The 19,334-nt window shown below is 52.4% G+C and overlaps 1 protein-coding gene across 1 annotated transcript; it reads right to left on the bottom strand.

Annotated features, from left to right (window-relative positions):
- Positions 1–168: 168 nt before the first annotated feature.
- On the bottom strand, positions 169–19,105 carry KLHDC10 (kelch domain containing 10). Its single transcript, XM_058805241.1, has 9 exons — positions 18,976–19,105; positions 10,514–10,735; positions 9,331–9,485; positions 7,998–8,146; positions 7,284–7,368; positions 6,642–6,708; positions 6,106–6,153; positions 4,703–4,842; positions 169–3,665 (listed from the first exon to the last, which is right to left on the bottom strand). The coding sequence occupies exons 1-9, from the start codon at positions 19,103–19,105 to the stop codon at positions 3,456–3,458; spliced, it is 1,206 nt and encodes a 401-aa protein (XP_058661224.1). The 3' UTR covers positions 169–3,455.
- Positions 19,106–19,334: the final 229 nt, after the last annotated feature.

A 19,334-nucleotide genomic window follows, 5' to 3' on the forward strand; every position in this document is an offset into this window, starting at 1 on the left:
CCTGGCTTTGAGGGCTGTCCCACACGCCTGAGAAGGTTCAGGGATGCTCCTGGTGTTGTCCATAGGGTGTGACAGGCTGGGGACATCTCACTCCGTGCAGGGAAAATGCTGGTGGATGAAGTGAGAGGACAAAGTTGGGGCTTGGATATATTTATTATCTTTAAAACAAAAACAATCCCAAAGCAAAACACTGACGGATCCATGAACACAGGCAGAAGGCTCTGGTGCCTCTTTCCTCTCCTGTTCCTTCAGCATGATAACCAGGGAGTGCTGTCACAGCAGTGCTGGGCTCTGACAGGATGGACAGACAGCCCTGAGTGAGGCAGGAGCAGCCTGGGACTGCCCCCCTCTGCAGGGAAGGCAGCAGCTCGTTAGTGATTAATGAAGCTGCTTTATTAAGCCTTTTGTTTTCCTAGGGAGGCAGCAGCAGGGCCAGTCCTGCTGTCCTCAGCCTGGGACATTTGGGAGCACTGCCAGGTGAGTGGCAGGACAGGGAAAAGGGATGGGAGGGCAGGAGCTGTAGGAGAACCTGCTCAGGAATTCTGTTCTGAGCTGGCTTTCCCTGTCCCTTGCATCCTGTCCCCATCCCAGGCAGCACTGTGGCTGCTCCTACCCCTCTCCATCAGTTGCTGTAGGTGCTGGATCCTCTCCCTCTCCTCAGGGAATTTTAATTAAAGCTTTTCCCCACAGGCAGAGCCCAGCAGCAATTAAAGCCCCCTGAGCAGGAGCTGTGAGCTCAGTGCTTAAACCAAGTCGTTTTTTCAGGAGGAGCAGCCTCCAAAGGTCTGGTGTGCCTCCTGCAGCAGCCAGGGGAGGTTATGGAATGGGAAAGACCCCTGGAATCCATCAGTGGGTGTTGCTTGTACAGATTTATCAGCAAAAGGGAACTCCTTGCAGCTTTGTGGTTTTTCTTGGTGAGGCTTTCCCAGCTGCTGGGGGTGCAGGGATCCACAGGGACCAAATCCAGCTCCTGGTCCTGCCCAGGACACCCCAACAATCCCCCCTGGCCCTGAGAGCAGTGTCCAAACGCTCCTGGGCTGTGCCCATTCCTGGGGAGCCTGGGCAGGGCAGGACATTGCCCATCCTTGCTGCTCTCCCTGATGTCCCCAGGACAGAGGTGTCCCTCGTGGCTCCAGAGCGCTGCTGTCCCATCACCAGGACCCCCAGGTCCCTTCCCACAGCTGCTCCCCAGCCTGTCCTGGATGCACTTTGCTGGAGTCTGGAGATTCCATCTCTGGCTTTCCAGGACCATCCAGGTGGGTTGTGCTGATGCAGCAGGAGAACAGGGTGGCCAAGCAGGACTTCCCTCTCCTGAGGCTGTGCTGGCTGTCACCCATGGCTGTGCTGTCCACCTGAGGTGCTTCCGTATTTCCCAGAATAATCTTTTCCAGGGTTTTACCAGGCACTGAAGTGGGACTGACAGCCCTGTGGTTTCCATGGTCATCTCCTGAAAACTGGGAGCAGCTTCCAGCCAGCTGAGACCCCTCCAGAGCCCCAAGACTGCTCCAAAATCACCGACAGAGGCTTTGTGACAACCTCAGAGAAGCTCCAGAGTAAGGACAACCTAAGGACCTGAGGAATGTGCTTGCTCAGAGATCCTGGATGGCTCCAGGATCACCCTGGGGATGAGGGGAGATGCTCTTTAAAGCAGCTGAGAGAAAAACCAGCACAGGCACGGCCAGGCTGCTCCAGGACAAAGGCCCACAAGGCAAAGATGGAAGTGTGGATACTCAGCCTCAGTTTGGGATGGAAGAAGGAGCTGCAGGAATGGTCCTGCAGGTCACTGCAAGCCAGGGCAGGAGAGCAGGGAGCCCTTCCCAGCCCACAGCTGCCAGCAGGGTCTGCATTCAGCAGCCAGGGAGGCCAGGAAGGGGTTGAAATGCACAACTCCTGTGAAGGTGCAATGCAGGGCATGGAGACAGCAGAGCTCCAAGCAGCTCCCACCAGTTCCTGTGGTCCAAGCAGCTGAGAAAGCCTCAGCTGTGAGGTCCAGACTTTTCTGAGCCTTGGGGAAAAAAAAAAACAGCAACTGAAGCTGGAGAAAGAGGAAAATCTATTCTCAACACCAGGGGAAGCTTAATTTTGGGACAAGGGGTGAGTTCCCTACGTGGGGGCAGTGACTCCAGCAGGCAGCACCTTTGGATTAACAACATGAAGATAATGCTATGGTTTATTTAAACATAAATGCAATTTCTTAAAAAGAAACTAAAACCTCAGAGCGTAACCTCTGCCTTTGATGAAGAAGAAAGCATTGGGAAAAGCTGATTTTAAAAACAAAAGGCACTTAAAAATGGGCTCCAACTGAAAAGGATTTTGCACAAACCTCATGCCTGGAGCTGTTCAGAGTTCAGTGGCCACTTAAACAAGTGCAGTGTAGAGAGCACAAGAGGACCAGAGCCACCCCTTCCTGTGCACAGACAATGCCTGTCCCCACAAGGAGGGACAGTTGTTCCCTCTCCCCTTTTTGGATGCTGTATTTCCTGGGCTGAGTGACCTACAAAGCCACTCCCAAACCAGCTTTAAATCACATCTCCCAACCTCAGGGGAACGTGAAACAAGAAGAAAAAAGCCAATTTTTGGGGTGTGTAGGGAGGAAGGAAAACCAAAAGCTGGGAGATGCTGAGAGCCATGGCTTGGCTGAGCAGGTTCAAAGAGCTCTGAAATCCACAGGGTAAGTTTTTGCTGCAGCTCATTGTGGGTGCAAAGCGAGCCAAAAAGGTTCAAAAAGCTTCAGGAAAACCTTTTCCTCCCCACCCCCAGTAAACTACACAGTAATCCCTTAAGTGGCAACTTTTTCCCAGTCTTCCAAGCAAACCTTTGAGTGTGAGAAGGGGAGGACACAGACACTGCACCGGGGGAGCTGCAGGGCTGGGCTGGGCTGGGCTGGCCTGGGCGACGTTCCAGCCGTCTCCAGAGGCTCGGGGTGGGATCGTGGTGGGAACAGGGTGGAACATGGTGGGAACATGCCCATGGACACATGCAGGGCTGGAGGAACGGGCTGGCTTTGGGCAGGGAGCTCAGCTGGCTGCCAGGCATGGGGCAGCCACAGCCAAAGGGCAGCTTGGTGCTCGTTCTGCGTCGTGTCCCTCGCTGGACGCCACGGTGGGAGCACCAAGGTGAAGGTGCCACGCTGAGCACGGGCTCACACATTCAGTGACTCATTAAGCTCCCCAATTAATGACAAGCGTGTGCTGATGACAGGTTGCTGGTTGGCTGCTTAGTCTCAGAAAATACTTCTGGATTAATTAACAGAGCTCCATAAAAAAAAAGGGGACTTTCTTTTTTTCCAATGACTAAAAGTAACCATGTCTGGAAAGGCATTGATGTATTTGCTGAGTAAGGCCTTGAGCAGGTTCCTCCATGTTCTTAGCAAGACCATCCATGGAATCCATAAATAGGGGGTGGGAGGGGGAGTTCTTCAACGTGGTGAGTCTTGGACAGAAGTGGGAGATTGCTCATTTTAGTCGCTCCACGAGTCCCTGCGTCAGTCCAAGGTGCAAAAGCTGGGATCTGGACAGAGTTGCTAGGTGAGGGAAACATTCCAGGAGCTTCTCCCAGCACAGTTCCAGCAGGCTGGGCACCACCAGCCACATTTTGAACAGGGAGCCAGTCCGTTTGTTTTCGTGGATGTTGACCACCCCTCCGTGCACGTACATGCAGCCAGCCTGGGAGGGGAAGGGGGACAGGAGTTACAGAGGCAGGAAAGCAGGAGTGGGATTAATTCCCACCTCCCACCCTTCAGCAGGGCTGGCACTGCCTCAGCCACTCACTCTGGGATCCTCTGAGTCAAGGAGGAATCACTGCTGGAGGGGCCATGTCTCATCCTAATCCACTCACCCACCACCTCTGAGTGCTCTGCTCTGAGGTTTGGGTGATTTCCATCCCAAGAAATCCATTTTAGGAGTGTGGCAAAGTTAATAAAGTAGTACAGAGCCCTACTCGTGTTCCAGCTAAAAAGAATGTATTTTTAAACTCCACCCACCTCACACAGACATCCTGCATTCCCTTGGCTCAGCACAAGCCTGCTCCAGGGATGACAGGAACACAGAGATGGGAATAACTCAGCTGCTGAGTGGGGTTTTTTTTCCACAGGCTGGCAAAGAAAGGACATTCCAGCTGTCCAGGGAACACTGAGCTGCCTGGGAAACACCTTTATCAGCCTTCCCAGGAAAAGCTGCATTTGTAACATTCCCCAAATGCAGTGACACCAAGGAATGTGATCTCTGCCCTGAGGAGATGAAGAGCTGAGGGAGGTGAGGGCACAGCCAGAGGAAATTCTTGCTGCCTGGTAATTAGCAATCCCAGGTCTCCAGACTTCTACTTAAGGCCAAAAGCTCTAGCAATACCAACATTCCTTAGTGGCTTCCAAAGGTTTGGAAACAGCCTCATCCAATCCTTCACCTCAGGCTGCTCTCACTAGGATAAAATCACTTTACTCAGGGAGTATTTGTGTTTTTTTTTTTTTTTTTCCTTTTACAAGCAGGAATTGCTGTTCCCACAGAGAGTTTAAAAGCTCAAATTCTGCATTATTTCTTTCAGAAAGCAAAATCCACAGTGTGGTTGCACTCCTCAAAGAGCAGCAGGAAGAGGAGCCTCCCAAAAGCTGCTGCATGCAGTGGAGGTCACTTCCTTGGGAACAGCAGCTCTATCTGCAGCCCACAGCAAGGTAAGAGTGCTTGGAGGAACAAGAGGAGTCACTTACTGGGGTGACAGCAGCACAGTGGAAGTACACAGGCTCTGGCATGGCAGCTGGCAGCTTCACCCACTGGAAAGTCTGGAGGTTCAGCTTCCAAACATCTCCCAGGATCACCTCTCCGTTGTAGCCCCCACACACGAACACATCTGCAAGAGAGGGGACACGGGGAGCTGCCAGGCCCAGCCCAGCCCTGCCAGGAACCAGGGACAGCTTGGGGACAGCTCAGGGATCCCCCTCCCACACAGGTTTGGGATCAGGAACTGCTGCACCTCAACAAAGGCTCCCAGGAGCTCCCAGATCAGGCCCACCACAAAGCAGAGGCCACCTAAAGATTCCCAGCTGGCTTGGGTGGGAAGGGAGCTCAAAGCCCCTCCAGATCCAGCCTGATGGCCAGGTTGGACACCTCCCACCATCCCAGGCTGCTCCAGCCCCAGTGCCCAACCTTGGCCATTGCAGGGATCAGGGGCAGCCCTAGATGCTCTGGCAATGCCAGCCCAGGCAGGAATTCCTCATTGCCAAGATGCCACCCATGGCTGCCCTCTGGCAGTGGGAGCCATTCCCTGTGTGCTGTCCCTGCAGGCCTTGTCCCCAGTCCCTCTGCAGCTCTGCTGGAGCCCCTGCAGGCCCTGCAATGTGCTGGGAGCTCTCCCTGGAGCCTTCCCTGCTCCAGGGGAACATTCCCAGCTCTGCCAGCCTGGCTCCAGCCCTGCAGCAGCTCCAGGGCCTCCTCTGGACTGTCTGCAGCAGCTCCAGGTCCTTCTGATGTTGTCCCCAGGGCTGGGGCAGCCCTGCAGGTGGGGTCTCACTGAGAGGGGCAGAATCCCCCATCCCCTGCTGCCCACACTGGGGGTCAGGGAGGATTTCTGCCTCATGTCCCCCTCCCCAGCCTGCCCACGACCCCAAGCCCACCATGGCAGCCTCAGGGCTGAATGCCACTGCAGGCAGGAGAGCATTCCCTCCTCTCATAGCCCAGACACCTGGGCTTGATCAGATTCCAGGGAATTTAAACCCCAGGGAGCAGCCCCAGCTCCCAGCCCTGCCTTGCTCCCAGCTTTGCCCAAGTTCTCAGCTCAGGGGCTCCCAAATCCTCCTGGTGGGCTGGAAGCACCTCCCAGCTCCTGCCTCACTTTTACTGGCACAATCAACACTCCCAGGAAATAAAATCCAGCATTTCCCTCCACCCTTCAACAGAGAGCATTCAGCCACTGACCTGAAGGGTTTGGAAAAGAGGGATCAAGATTGTAACTGGTTTTTCAGTGCAGAAGAAGGAATGGTGCCAAGTGGGCAGCTTAAAGCCTGTCAGTGAGGAAAAATCCTCTTCCAGAAAAGCCACGTGCTCCCTGCAGCTCTCTCCAACTCCCCCCTGTTTGTTGTACAAGACACACCAATTTTCCAGAGGTAAATCTTACCATTTTTTATCTGCACACAGCTGTGGCATCTTCTGGCTGCTGGGAAGCCTGGGGACAATAAATTTAAAAATTTATATCAGGAATAATTGCTTTAAAGTGCTTGTGCAAGTGGTGATTTTGTCTCAACATTTAATCACGGAGTTTCATTGTTAAGAGGTTCTGCTTTCCTGCTATCCCAGGTATAAAAGGTGCAATTTTAAGCAGCTGTTTCAGGTTTGAGTCCTATTTTCTCTCTAGGGAAGGAAGAAAATGTTGGAATTTTGTTCCCCAGAGTCTCCAATCTGGCCTGGTGAAAAGCAGCTGTGGGACTCCAGGGGAAGCCCAGGGCCTCAAAGGGAGCAGGGATGGTTTGGATCCTCTGGGAGCAGATCCAGGCAGGGAGGGAGGGGAGCCAGACTGCCAAACTCCCCTGGACGGGCTCATCCCAGTGCTGCAGCACAAGCAGGGTCTCAAATCCAGATATTGAACAAGCAAACTGCACCCTCAGCACCTTGGCCACTCTGGCTCCCAGGGAAAGAGGGAAACCCCAAACTCACCGACTTTCTCGTGAGGCTTTGTGGTGATCTCCTCCCAGGTGTTGGTCTCCAGGTTGTAGGCGTGGATCTGGGGGAAGAACAGGAGCCATGAGATCCTCCAGGGTGCTGCAGCCACAGGCTCTGACCCTCTATAAATAAATCCCTTTTTTTCTTTAAGTGGAAACCCAAAATAGCTGATCCCAGCCAGTGACTAAGCAGGTCTAAAATCACCTTTCAAGCTCCATCCCAGCTTTGCTATTTCAGTCCCACAGCTGAAAAAAAGAAAAGAATTTTGCTTTTGAAAAGAGCTGGACCAATTAAAATCCACACCCTTGAGCTCTCAGAAGGATTTAGAAATCCCTTTCTCCTGCTGCACACAGGGAGAAAAATGGGACAATAGAGACATGAAATGTCACATAAAGTGCTGCAGACTCCACGTTTTTGGAAGCAGAGCACTATTTAAAGTGACCACAGATTCATCACCAGGACACTTGTGGCAAATTCAGGTTTTACAGGAATAGGAGAACAATCTGCTCCCAATTATCTTTTTTTTTTTTCTTTTTCTTTTTTTTACTAGGCTCTCTAGGCCAAGCCAGATAGAGAGGCTGTGCTGGTAATTCCTCAGTGTGGAAAATCTCCTGTGCAGGGTTCCAAATGCCTCACCTTATCCAAGGAATAAGCTGTCCAGGAAGTTCCACCTCCCAGGATATAAATCCTTTGACCATCATGAGCAATTTCATGTCTGTACCTGAAGGTGCAGAGCAGCACAATCAGCAACAATAGAAAACTTTCAAGAAATCACCATCAAATTCCAGGGATTTCAGCAGAAACTGCCAAGCCTGGCTCTGCTGCATCAGCCCCTCAGGCTGGGAGCACTCAGGAGATGTGGGAGCTTTCCTGAGCCCTCCAAGCAGCACACCAGAAGTCTGAAAGGCATTTTCTGATTGCAGAGCAATTATTAAATAATTAAGTGCAAGGATTAGTGAGTACCAGGACAGCCAGCAATATTCCAGCCCCTTCTAAGGGAGGTGTCCAAGGCCAGGCTGGACAGGGCTTGGAGCAACCTGGGATAGTGGAAAGTGTCCCTGTCTGTGGCAGAGGGGTGGAATTAGATTTATTTTAAGATGGCAGGGAGGTGGAATTACATTTATTTTAAGATTCCTATGAACCCAAACCATTCTGGGATTCTTCCATTCCCAACTCCCTGCTCTCGGCTGGATACCAAACCATGGATGTGAGCAAGCAAACTCCTTCCTGCCAATGCCACAACAAGTGCCAGGCAAAGGAGGGCTGGAAATGGCAACCAGAGCAAGGTATCCCAAAGCTTCCCATTCCCTGCCTCCCAAAAAAGCCCCCCGAGGCTGCCCAGGTGCTCACCTCTCCTCTGGCATGTCACAGGACATATTGTTTGGCTTCAGCTGGATCCATTCCCGGGTGTTGAGGTCCAGCTTGTGCAGGTCAGTGCTGTAGATGTAGCCAGTTGTTCCTCCAAACACGTAGAGACACCCATTGATGATGGCCATGGCCTGGCAGGGACACCAGAGAGGACTTGGGGACACCTGGGGCTGCAGGAGAGGAATTCCTGCTCCTCCAAAGCAGGTGTGCACCAGCAACAAGGGTCAGCCCTGTGCTGAGTGCCAGTTCATTTCCTGTCCACCTCATTCATCCACTCTATGGAAAGTCTTAAAAGGTGGAATTGTAATATAAAGGGACCCTAGGAACTTGCATTTGGAGTTTTGGGTTTTAAGGGCTTTGACTACCAACCACTTCTTAAATCACTTTTTTATTTTTATTTAGAGTTTTGGCTTTTGAAGATTTTGACCATGACCAACCCCTTAAATCTCTTTTTTATTTTTATTTAGAGTTTTGGGTTTTGAAGGTTTTGACTAACAACCACTCCTTAAATCACTTTTTTCATCTTCATTTAGAACTTTGGCTTTTGAAGGTGTTGACCATGACCCATCCCTTAAATCACATTTAATTTTTATTTAGAGTTTTGTGTTTTAAGGGCTTTGACTACCAACCACTCCTTAAATTACTTTTTCCATCTCCATTTAGAACTTTGGGTTCTGAAGGTTTTGACTATGACCCACTACTTAAATCACTTTTTCAGTTTCATTTAGAGTTTTGGGTTTTGAAGGTTTTTGACTACAAATCACTCCTTAAATAATTTTTTATACTTTCATTTAGATCTTTGGGTTTTGAAGGTTTTGACTACAAATCCCTTCTTAAATCACATTTTAAATTTTCATGTAAAGTTTAGGGTTTTGAAGGTTTTGACCATGACCCACCCCTTAAATCACTTTTTTATTTAGAGTTTTGTGTTTTGAAGGTTTTTGACTGTGAACCCCTCCTTAAATCACTTTCTTATTTTCATTTAGAGTTTTGTGCTTTAAGGGCTTTGACTATGAACCACTCCTTAAATCACTTTTTATATTTTCATTTAGAACTTTGGGTTTTGCAGGTTTTTGACTACAAACCCCTCCTTAAATCACACTTTCCTCATTCAGCTGCACCAGGCATTAATGAACAAATTCTGCCCCTTCTAACTAGGAGTAAACCTCCTTTCCTTTGAAATCTCCACGAACCAAAGCCGCTTCATTTCTTTACGAAGCACACCTGCTTTCCCTCGTGCTTTCCCCCTTCGGGAGCAGCTCTGGAGGGGCACAGAGAGGGGACTGGGGTGCTCTGGGGGCTGCCTGTCCCGTACCTGGCCGTAGATGCGGTTGGGTTTCTTGCCGCGGCAGCTGAGCAGAGCCCATCTCTTGTACTTGACGTTGCACACGTGGACGTCGTTGCCGTTGCTCTCTCCAAAGGGGATCCCGGTGCCCCCAAACACCAGCAGGTTGTTGCCATGTAAAACAACTGGGGGAGAGGGAAAACAGGGGGGCTCATTGCTGGGAGAACAGGATTTATCCAGCCTGGGCTGGCCTTGGAGCAAGCTGCTCCAGAGAAGGCTGCCCATGCCCATGGTATGGGAATTGGATGATCTTTAAGCTCCCTTCCAACCCGAACCATTCCCAAACCATTTTTCCAGGCTGGGCCTGGAGTAACCTGTTCTAGGCAAGGTGTCCCTATCCATGGTATGGGAATTGGATGATCTTCAAGCTCTCTTCCAACCCAAACCATGGAAGTGGATGATCTTTAAGCTCCCTTCCAATCCAAATAATTTTTCCAGGCTGGGCTGGGCTTGAAGCAACCTGTTCTAGGGAAGGTGTCCCTATCCACAGTATGGGAACTGGATGATCCTTAAGCTCCCTTCCAACCCAAACCATTCCCAAATTATTGTTCCAGGCTGGGATTGGAGCAAGGTGCTCTAGGGAAGGTTGCCCATGGTATGGGAATTGGATGATCTTTAAGCTCCCTTCCAACCCAAACCATTCCAAAATCATTTATCCAAGCTGGGCTGGGCTTGGAGCAACCTGCTCCAGGGGATTGGATGATCTTTCAGCTCCCTTCAAACCCAAACCATTCCAGGTTTCCCTGCAGTGCTCAGTGCTGCTCAAATTCCCTACAACCCACCCCGTGCATTGATGGCTTTGAGAGGCTCTAAAGGAGAAAGGATCCCAACTAAAACCATGGTAACCAAAGGTCTGCTTTGAAAAGTGAACAAAGACAGCTATTTTTGGATGCTGGGAGATGTCTGCATGAGGCACCTTCCTGCTGAAAGCACAGCAAGGTAAACACCTGGAAAACACCTCTTGCTTTCCCGTTTTTTCTTTCCTTCTGCCTCACTTGAGCAAAAATGGAAAGAAAAATCCCAAACCCAACCCAACCTCAGAGCCCAGTTGGAAAAGCAGCATCCAGATTTCCAATTCCTGCTTGGATTAAAATAGGCAGGATGAAAATAGCTCCAGGAGCAGGCACAGGAGGAGTTGGATTTCCGTACGTACGTGACATGGAGGCCAGCTCCCTGGGCATGTAGCCCTCGGTGCCCATCTGGTGCCAGGTGTCTGTGGCAAAGTTGTACCTCCAGAGCTCCCTGAAGAGGGGGTAGTCCTCGTTCTCTGGGCCCCCAGACTCATCGTAGTCGGGGTTGTAGCCCCCGAAGACGTAGAGGTTGGAACTGTCGGCCACGCAGCGATGGCCGCTCCTGGCCGGGGGGCACCTGTGGCCTGCAGGAGGAGGAGGAGAAACAACAGCTCCACAAGGGCTCAGGGTGTGCCAGGTTCAGCAGGGCACCCACTGGGCTGGATTCCACTGGGAATCCACAGGGAAGGGTCTCTGCAGCAGGAGGAAATGGCTGTGGAAGGACAAGCTGGAAAGGGACACTCTGTGTGTCGCCAGCTCAGCCTTGGACCACTATAATCCTTCCACTACAGCCCTTCTGAGGTATTGGAGAAAATCCCTCTTCTTTCATTCTGTCTGGCAGAGTTCACTTAGAAACAATTCCAAATGTCTGTATTTAGAGCTGCCCAATAGAGAAAAAATCAAGGATTTGCTTTCCCTCTGACAAAAACCTCTCAGTGACTTCCCCCTTTGTTCCTTGGATCTCAAGACTTTGTCTAAGTCACTCAATTTTCTGTCACTAAACAGAACACTTCAGTTCAGTTTAGTTCTGTTTAGTGACAGAAAATTTGGTGATTTTTGTCCCTAAACAGGTCTGACAGAACAGGGAAATCTGCTCCTGAATGAAGGCATTTGCACTGGGAGGAGCAGGGAATCCAGCTGGGATCCTACAGGCAGGATCCATCCCCAAAGGAACCCTCTGCCTGCCCACCCCTAAAACTCAGTGGAAATAAAAGCAGGGAGGACAATTCCAGCTCAGCCCTCAACTGGAATAGACAAAAAGATGGATTCAGCCAAGGAAAAACCAACCAGGAATATTCTAAGATAACAGAAATCAAGGTCTTGGCTGACAATTGGCCAAAACAAACCCAAACAAATCAGTGACCTTCACCTCCCACCTGCTCCCACAGGCTTTTTTATGGATTTTAGGATGGAAAAGGAGCCAGGAAAGCATCTAATGAGGAGCCAGAATGTTTTCTTCTGTTATAATTCCCAGCAGTGAATCCAACACTGCAAAAAAAAGGGATATGAAGCATTTTTCCTACAGGAAAAGCGAAAGAAATGATTTGTCCAGACCAAATAATGAACCTGAGCTGAGCAGCTTTGCTTAATCATGCTCACTCTGGGCCAAAATTAAGCTGCTCTCCAGGGTTCAGACAAGGCTCTGACAGATTTGGGGTGTTTCCAGGAACAATTGTGTCTCCCAGCAATTCCCACTTAGAAAACCAACAAGCACTGGCAAAAAGAGGGGAAGAAAGTAAAAGAATTAAGAGGAAAATCTGTAGTGGGAATGTGGATGTGTGGGCACAGGAGAGGGGGATATTCCACATCCTAATTTAAAAGGTGTGAAGGAATTAGGAGTTCAGATATTATATTAAATATGGATTTTATTTCCCTCCAGTTCTAACACTTGCCATGAGAATTTTCCAGAGGAAAAAGAGGAGAATAAGGCTGAGTTTTATATAAAGCAAATAAACTAAAGGTGAGAGGAGTAATTCCAAGAAAATAAATTAAAACACACCAGCCAGGAGGCCTTCACTGCCATCCACCTCCCAAAATCAAACAGGGAAGGCACCTGACCTTGCCAGAAATCCCAATTTTCAACAGGAAGGGATCAATTTTCATCAGGAAGGGATCCCACATCCCTGGAAGGGTCCAAGGCCAGGCTTGGAGCACCCTGGCACAGAACTAACCCTGCTCAAGGGTTAACTCTGAGTTCCTTCAGCAGCCAAACTCCACAGCTCCAATAAAGAGCTGCATTTCCATGTAATTAGAGCTCACTGGATGATTCACAGCTCCTCTGGAATTCAGGAGAGGTTTGCAGCTGGCTTTGCTGCCCATTCCACAGGTGGAACTTTTAGATGGGGAAATCCCAGGATTTATGAGTGTGGTCATGAGCAAAGGTCATTTTCCCAGAGCTGAAGCCCAAAACACCCAAAGCTCAGGGAAGTGTTGTGTGAAAAGCTGGAATTCAGCAGGTCCTGCTGGGAATTCCTTGATGCTGGACATGGAAAGCAGCAGGAGCTACCAGGTCTGGGGGGAAGAGGTTGTGAAGTTATGGAAAATGGCTTTAAATTGGATGGATGGATGGATGGATGGATGGATGGATGGATGGATGGATGGATGGATGGATGGATGATGGATGGATGGATGGATGGATGGATGATGGATGGATGGATGATGGATGGATGGATGGATGGATGGATGATGGATGGATGGATGGATGGATGGATGGATGGATGGATGGATGATGGATGGATGGATGGATGGATGGATGGATGGATGATGGATGGATGGATGGGTGGATGGATGGATGGATGGATGGATGGATGGATGGATGGATGATGGATGGATGGATGGATGGATGGATGGATGGATGATGGATGGATGGATGGATGGATGGATGATGGATGGATGGATGGATGGATGGATGGATGGATGATGGATGGATGGATGGATGGATGGATGGGTGGATGGATGGATGGATGGATGGATGGATGGATGGATGATGGATGGATGGATGGATGGATGGATGATGGATGGATGGATGGATGGATGGATGGATGGATGATGGATGGATGGATGGATGATGGATGGATGGATGATGGATGGATGGATGATGGATGGATGATGGATGATGGATGGATGATGGATGGATGGATGGATGATGGATGGATGATGGATGGATGATGGATGGATGGATGATGGATGGATGGATGGATGGATGATGGATGGATGGATGGATGGATGGATGGATGATGGATGGATGGATGGATGATGGATGGATGGATGGATGGATGGATGGATGGATGGATGGATGATGGATGGATGGATGATGGATGGATGATGGATGGATGATGGATGGATGATGGATGGATGGATGGATGGATGGGTGGATGGATGGATGGATGAGGGATGGATGGATGGATGGATGGATGGATGATGGATGGATGATGGATGGATGATGGATGGATGGATGGATGGATGATGGATGGATGGATGGATGGATGGATGGATGGATGAGGGATGGATGGATGGATGGATGGATGGATGGATGGATGGATGATGGATGGATGATGGATGGATGATGGATGAGGGATGGATGGATGGATGGATGGATGGATGGATGATGGATGGATGGATGATGGATGGATGGATGGATGGATGGATGGATGATGGATGGATGGATGGATGGATGATGGATGGATGGATGATGGATGGATGGATGGATGGATGGATGGATGGATGGATGGATGATGGATGGATGGATGGATGGATGGATGGATGGATGGATGATGGATGGATGGATGAGGGATGGATGGATGGGTGGATGGATGGGTGGATGGATGGGTGGAGGGATGATGGACGGATGGATGGATGTGATCTGGAAACACCCATTTTCCCAGTTTAAGATTCCAGAGATGCAGGAAGGAAGGATGGGAAGCTGCATTTACAAGGAGGATCTTTTTCCTTTGTCCTGAGGGCAAAAATGGGAACAGGAAAATTTTCAGGGACTAAGTTCCACCATCAGAATGAAATTTAACAACAGGATGAGAGGAAAGAGCCTCAGGCTGTGCCAGGAGAGCTCAGGGAGGATGTCAGGAGGAATTTCCTCATGGAAAGGGTTGGTAAACATTGGCAGGTGGTCTGGAGTCCCCAGCCCCACCTGGAGGTGTCCAAGGATGACACTCAGTGCTCTGGGCTGGGGACAAGGTGGGAATTGGATTGGATGTGCCTTTCCCAGCTCACACAGAGCCTCAAGCACCTCATTTTCTCCAGGGGAGCATGAGATCTTTTCCAGGGAAGCACCAGCTCTCCAGGGAGCACAAGATCTTCCCCAGGGAAGCTCTGCTTGCTGCCTCTGGTGCTGGATACCCTCACAACCAAAAGGTGAGAGCCAGGCTGCGCCTGGTGAGCCAGCAGCTCCTCCTTGCAGATCTACGAGTGGATGGATGTCCTGGTGGAGGATCACCCCAAGCTGGTCAGCAAGGTCCAGGTGGGGCAGAGCTACGAGCAGCGGCCCCTGTACGTGCTGAAGGTGGGTCCTGGGGCAGCCTTGCCCTGAAAATGCCCTCAGGGTGAGAGGCTGTGCCAGGGGAGCTCAGGGTGGGCACAGCAGGAATTGCCCCATGGAAAGGGGGTGAGGCTGCCCAGGGGCGTTTGGGTGCCCATCCCTGGAGGTGTCCCAGCAACTCCTGGAGGTGGCACTCAGGGCTCTGGGCTGGGCACAAGGTGGGCACTGGGCACAGCTGGGACTGGATGGGCTGGGAGGGCTTTTCCAACCTCATGGATTTAGTGGTTCCAGGCTGAAGCGTCACCACAAGGACATAATTAAGGAAAATCCTAATTATCCTTATGAGCCATCCAGCAGCAAGGGGCTGGCTGGGCACTGTCCTGCCCACACCCAGCTCAATTCCTGCTCCGTTCCCCTTGTGCAGTGATTCACCCCGGAGCTCTGAGGGAGCTGCTGCTCTGCCAACCCCAAACTGCTCCTAACTGAGCTCCTCTCCTGCAGGAGCTGTCATTAGGGCAGGGATGGGACCAGAGGGTGTTTCCAGATGTGACACCAGAGCAAAGGAGGCTCAGGAGCCCTTGTGGCTCTGCCAGGAGGGCACAGCCGGGGGGTCGGGCTGTGCTCCAGGGAACAGGGACAGGAGCAGAGGGAGCGGCCTCAGGCTGGGCCAGGGGAGGGGCTGGGTGAATTTGGGACAATTCCCTCATGGAAAGGGTCTCCAGTTATGGCAGTGGGCTGCCCAGGGCAGGGGTGCAGTCCCCATCCCTGGAGGGGTTTCACAGCCCTGTGGATGTGTCACTTGGGGACGTGGGGCAGGGCTGGGAATGGCTGGACTCCGAAAACATTCCATGGTTCCGTGGATGTGAGGTTGTTCAGAGCCTCCTGAAACCATCCTTTTCCTTGTGACTGTCAGAAACCCCAAACAAATTCATTCCCATGGGTGTGGAGAGGAATGGGGCTGGGCTGCTCAGTGACAGGAGAAGGGACAATGGGCACAAAGCGAAACACAGGAAATTCCAGCTGGGTATGAGGGAAAACTTCTCCTTTGAGAATGATGGGGCACTGAACAAGCTCCCAGAGCAGCTGGGGCTGCCCCTGCATCCCTGGCAGTGCCACATCCATGGTGAATACCCAGGGCTGTGCATGTGTCCTTTTCTCTGCTTTTTAAGCTTTCTAAAGATGGTTCTGTGATTATTTTTCCTCCTGCCTGGATTTCCAACATCCACAACAGCAGGATTCAATCCCTCCCTTTCCATTTCTGATCCCTGCAGGATCCTGGAGGACATTCAGGACAAGACAAGTCAATATTGACTTTGACTCCCATCTTCAAAGTTTCATCTTTTCCACAACAGCAGGACAAAGTAAGTTTGGAACTGGTGGAATTGGAGTCCCCCAGGAATGTTTGGATAAGCAGGATTGGGAATGCACTGCTGAAAGTGAGGTTTAAAATTGATTTGTTCATCCAGCTGTGTTCAGATCCCACCCTCCCCTTCCTGGGCAGGCTGTCCACGCCTGAGACATTCAATTCCAAAGGGGAAAAATTCCAAAGGGGAAAAACTCCAAAGGGGAAACATTCCCAGCTGTGGCTGGGTCCCTGAACAATGGCTCTGAGGGCAAATGGGAGAAGCCAGAGGGTCCAGCCAAGGGTGCCAAACACAACTGCAGGACAGCCCAGGGATTTCCTGATATGGCTGAGAGCTCCAGAATTGTCATCCTGGGAGAGCTCCTGGCTTTGGATCAATGTGCAGAGGAGCAGGAGAGGGAACACAAACCCTGAGGGAGCCCTGAGGGAGCTGGGGGTGCTCAGCCTGCAGGAAAGGAGACTCAGGGTGCCCCCAGCACTCTCACAGCTCCTGAAAGGTGCCTGTGCCCAGCTGCCCCTGGGCTCTGTCTGCAGCAGCACTGGCACACCCAGGGCACACAGCCTGAGCTGGGCCGAGGGAAATCCAGCTTGGAGAGCAGCAAAAAGCTTTTCCAGCAAGGGGGAGAAAGTTCTGCAATGGCTGCCCGGGGAGGGGGTGCAGTCACCACCCCTGGGTGTGTTTAACCAGCCTGGAGGTGGCACTGGGTGCCAGGGGCTGGGCTGGGCTCCAGGGCCCTGGAGGGCTCTCCCAACCCAGGGATTGTGTGAACAGCTCTGGCTCTCCCAGGCTTTGTGTCCAAAATCTCTGGAGCAATCACTAATCCTTTATTTTGAGGGATTTTACCTTGATTTTAAGGGGTTTTACACCACAACTGAGTGATCCTTGAGTTGTTGTTTCCAAGGAGCATACAGGAGAATAAAGGAATTCTGGAGACTGAAAACCACAGAGCTGGAAGGATCACCTGGCCCAATGCTCTGAGGGAAAAGGAGCTGGGATGAGGGTGTTCAGCACCTTGAGCAGACACATCCTGAATCCCTCCAGGGACTCCAGCACATCCCAGGGGATGCTGGTTCTCACTGGAAAATGTCCTTTTTCCATTGGGATGACCCTTCCCAGCACACCCTGTCCCACTGCTCCTGCTCCTCTCCACGTGAAGGGAGCCCCTCCATCCTCTTTATCCATCCTTTAGGGCCTGGAAACCCCAGAGGTTCCATCTAAGGGAACAAACCTGGGAACCCTGGAAGAGAACTGGGAGCTCAGGAGCAAATCAGGTTGGAGGGAACGGAGTGAGGGGGAAAATTCCTCTCTCAGGGTTACGTAAGGGCTCTATAAATAGGGCCTCACAGGTGTCAAACTCCAAAAATGCAGTTTTTTGGGGGGCTGGCAGGCAGTTTGGGGTGGGTTTGGGCTGGTTTGGGTGCCCAGGGGAGCTGCAGGGAGGGACAGGATCCGTGCAGGATCAGGAGGGGGCAATTCCCAACATCCCAACCCAGCAAGGGGAGAGCAGCAGGGCCTGGGGGGCCCAAAAAGGATTTCCAGGCCAGGAGGGAGATGGGGCTGAGCATCTGCCCAGAAACAGAAGGTGTGGAGGCACCCAGCAAACCCCCAGTGCTGCTGGAAGGGGCTGGGAGGCTGAGCCAGAGCCTGGCGTGAGGGAAATGGATTTGGAGGGAGGAGATAGGGCAGGTTCAGGGATGGGAACGTGGATGGAAAGGCACTTCCCTGGTGCTGCCACCCCTCAGGGGCTTCTTGTCCCACATGGGAGAGGCAGCAAAGGATTCCTGGCCCTGGGATGTGCAGCCCCAGGTCAGGAGCAGACAAAGGGATCAGGAACAACGGGATGTCCCACAGCAGCTGGGGGTGTCACAGGGCAAGGGGTGTCCCACAGCCCCAGTCCTGTGCTCCTGGGGTGACCTCAGCCTCTCCCTGGAAGGTTTGGGGGTTTTGGGGTGACAGAGATCCAGGAATGATGGAATAACCCTTCAGCATCCAGCCTTGCTAGCAGAGAGGTGCAATTTTCCCAGGGAAAATTTCCCATTTTTCCCAGGGACCAGGACGGAGCTGATGCCACACCCCAGGCAGGATGTCCCAAAACCCCAATCCAGTGGGGTAGATATCCCAAAAAACCCAATCCAATGGGGTAGATGTCCCAAAACCCCAATCCAGTGGGGTAGATGTCCCAAAACCCCAATCCAGTGGGGTAGATGTCCCAAAACCCCAATCCAGTGGGGTAGATGTCCCAAAAACCCCAATCCAGTGGGGTAGATGTCCCAAAAAACCCAATACAATGGGGTAGATGTCCCAAAGAAACCAATACAATCGGGTAGATATCCCAAAAAACCCAATACAATGGGGTAGATATCCCAAACCCCCAGTCCAGTGGGACTGCAGACTCACTGGACCCAGGGTCACCCCAGGTTTATCCAGGGTGGCTGAAATGGGGTTGATCCCTGTGGCTGCCCCTGTCCCCACACCCATGGGGGCACCCGGGCCCCTCCCAGCACCTGGGGAACGCTGGGATGGATGGGGAACCCTACAGACCCCGAATCCCTGTAAAAGGATTCCTGCCCCCATCCCCGATTCCAGGCTCCTTACCCCGGGATCCTGGCGATGGGAACAGCCCAGCTCCCCCCACAGCATTCCCGGCTCTGGGGACAGGGACACCCCGTTATTGCCGCTCTGCTCCCCCCGGGGATGTCCCAGAGGCAGGGACAGCCGTCCCCGCGGTGTCCCTGTCCCTCAGGGCCTTGGGGACGGCGCTGTCCCGGTTCCTGACCCCCAGAGACGGGGATGCCCCGACCCCGAACCCCTCAGGACCTTACAAACGGGGGTGTCCCGGTCGCGGTCCCCTGAGATGCGGACGCTGCGCTCCCCGTGCCCTCGGAGCCCTCACGGTCGGGGCCGCCCCGCTCCCGAACGCTTCAGGGCCTCGGGCTCGGGGTCATCCCCGGCGCCGGCCGCCACTCACCCGCCGCCCGCGGCCTGCCCGGGAGCTGCACGAAGCGGTTCAGGATCCCTCCCCCGCCGCCATCGCCGCCGCCCGCGGCGCCGCCCGCGCCCTCCCCGAGCCCGTCCCGGGCCGCGGCCGCCGCCGACATGGCCCGTCCGCTGCCTGAGGGACGGAGCGCCAACCGCCAATCAGCGCCCAGCTTCTTCGGCCGCGGCCTATCAGCTGCGGGCTTGTTGGCAGGTGGGGGGAGGCTGCGGCGAGAGCGCCGCTGTTGGGAGAGATGAGCGATCGATCCAGGGTGGAGCAATGGAGCGCCGAGAGCGGGGGCGCGGGGACATTCGCGGGGACACCCACGGGGACACCCACGGGGACATTCG

This window comes from Ammospiza caudacuta, chromosome 5 (assembly GCF_027887145.1).
Source record: "Ammospiza caudacuta isolate bAmmCau1 chromosome 5, bAmmCau1.pri, whole genome shotgun sequence".
NCBI lineage: Eukaryota > Metazoa > Chordata > Aves > Passeriformes > Passerellidae > Ammospiza > Ammospiza caudacuta.

Excerpts from the sequence above, each read along its gene's own strand:
- KLHDC10 (XM_058805241.1), bottom strand. The coding sequence starts at position 19,105 with ATGTCGGCGGCGGCCGCGGCCCGGGACGGGCTCGGGGAGGGCGCGGGC. Across the intron at positions 8,147-9,330 it reads CCAACCGCATCTACGGCCAG|GCCATGGCCATCATCAATGG; the intron begins GTACGGGACAGG and ends TGTCCCTGCCAG. Across the intron at positions 6,709-7,283 it reads CAGCTTATTCCTTGGATAAG|ATCCACGCCTACAACCTGGA; the intron begins GTGAGGCATTTG and ends TTCTTCCCCCAG.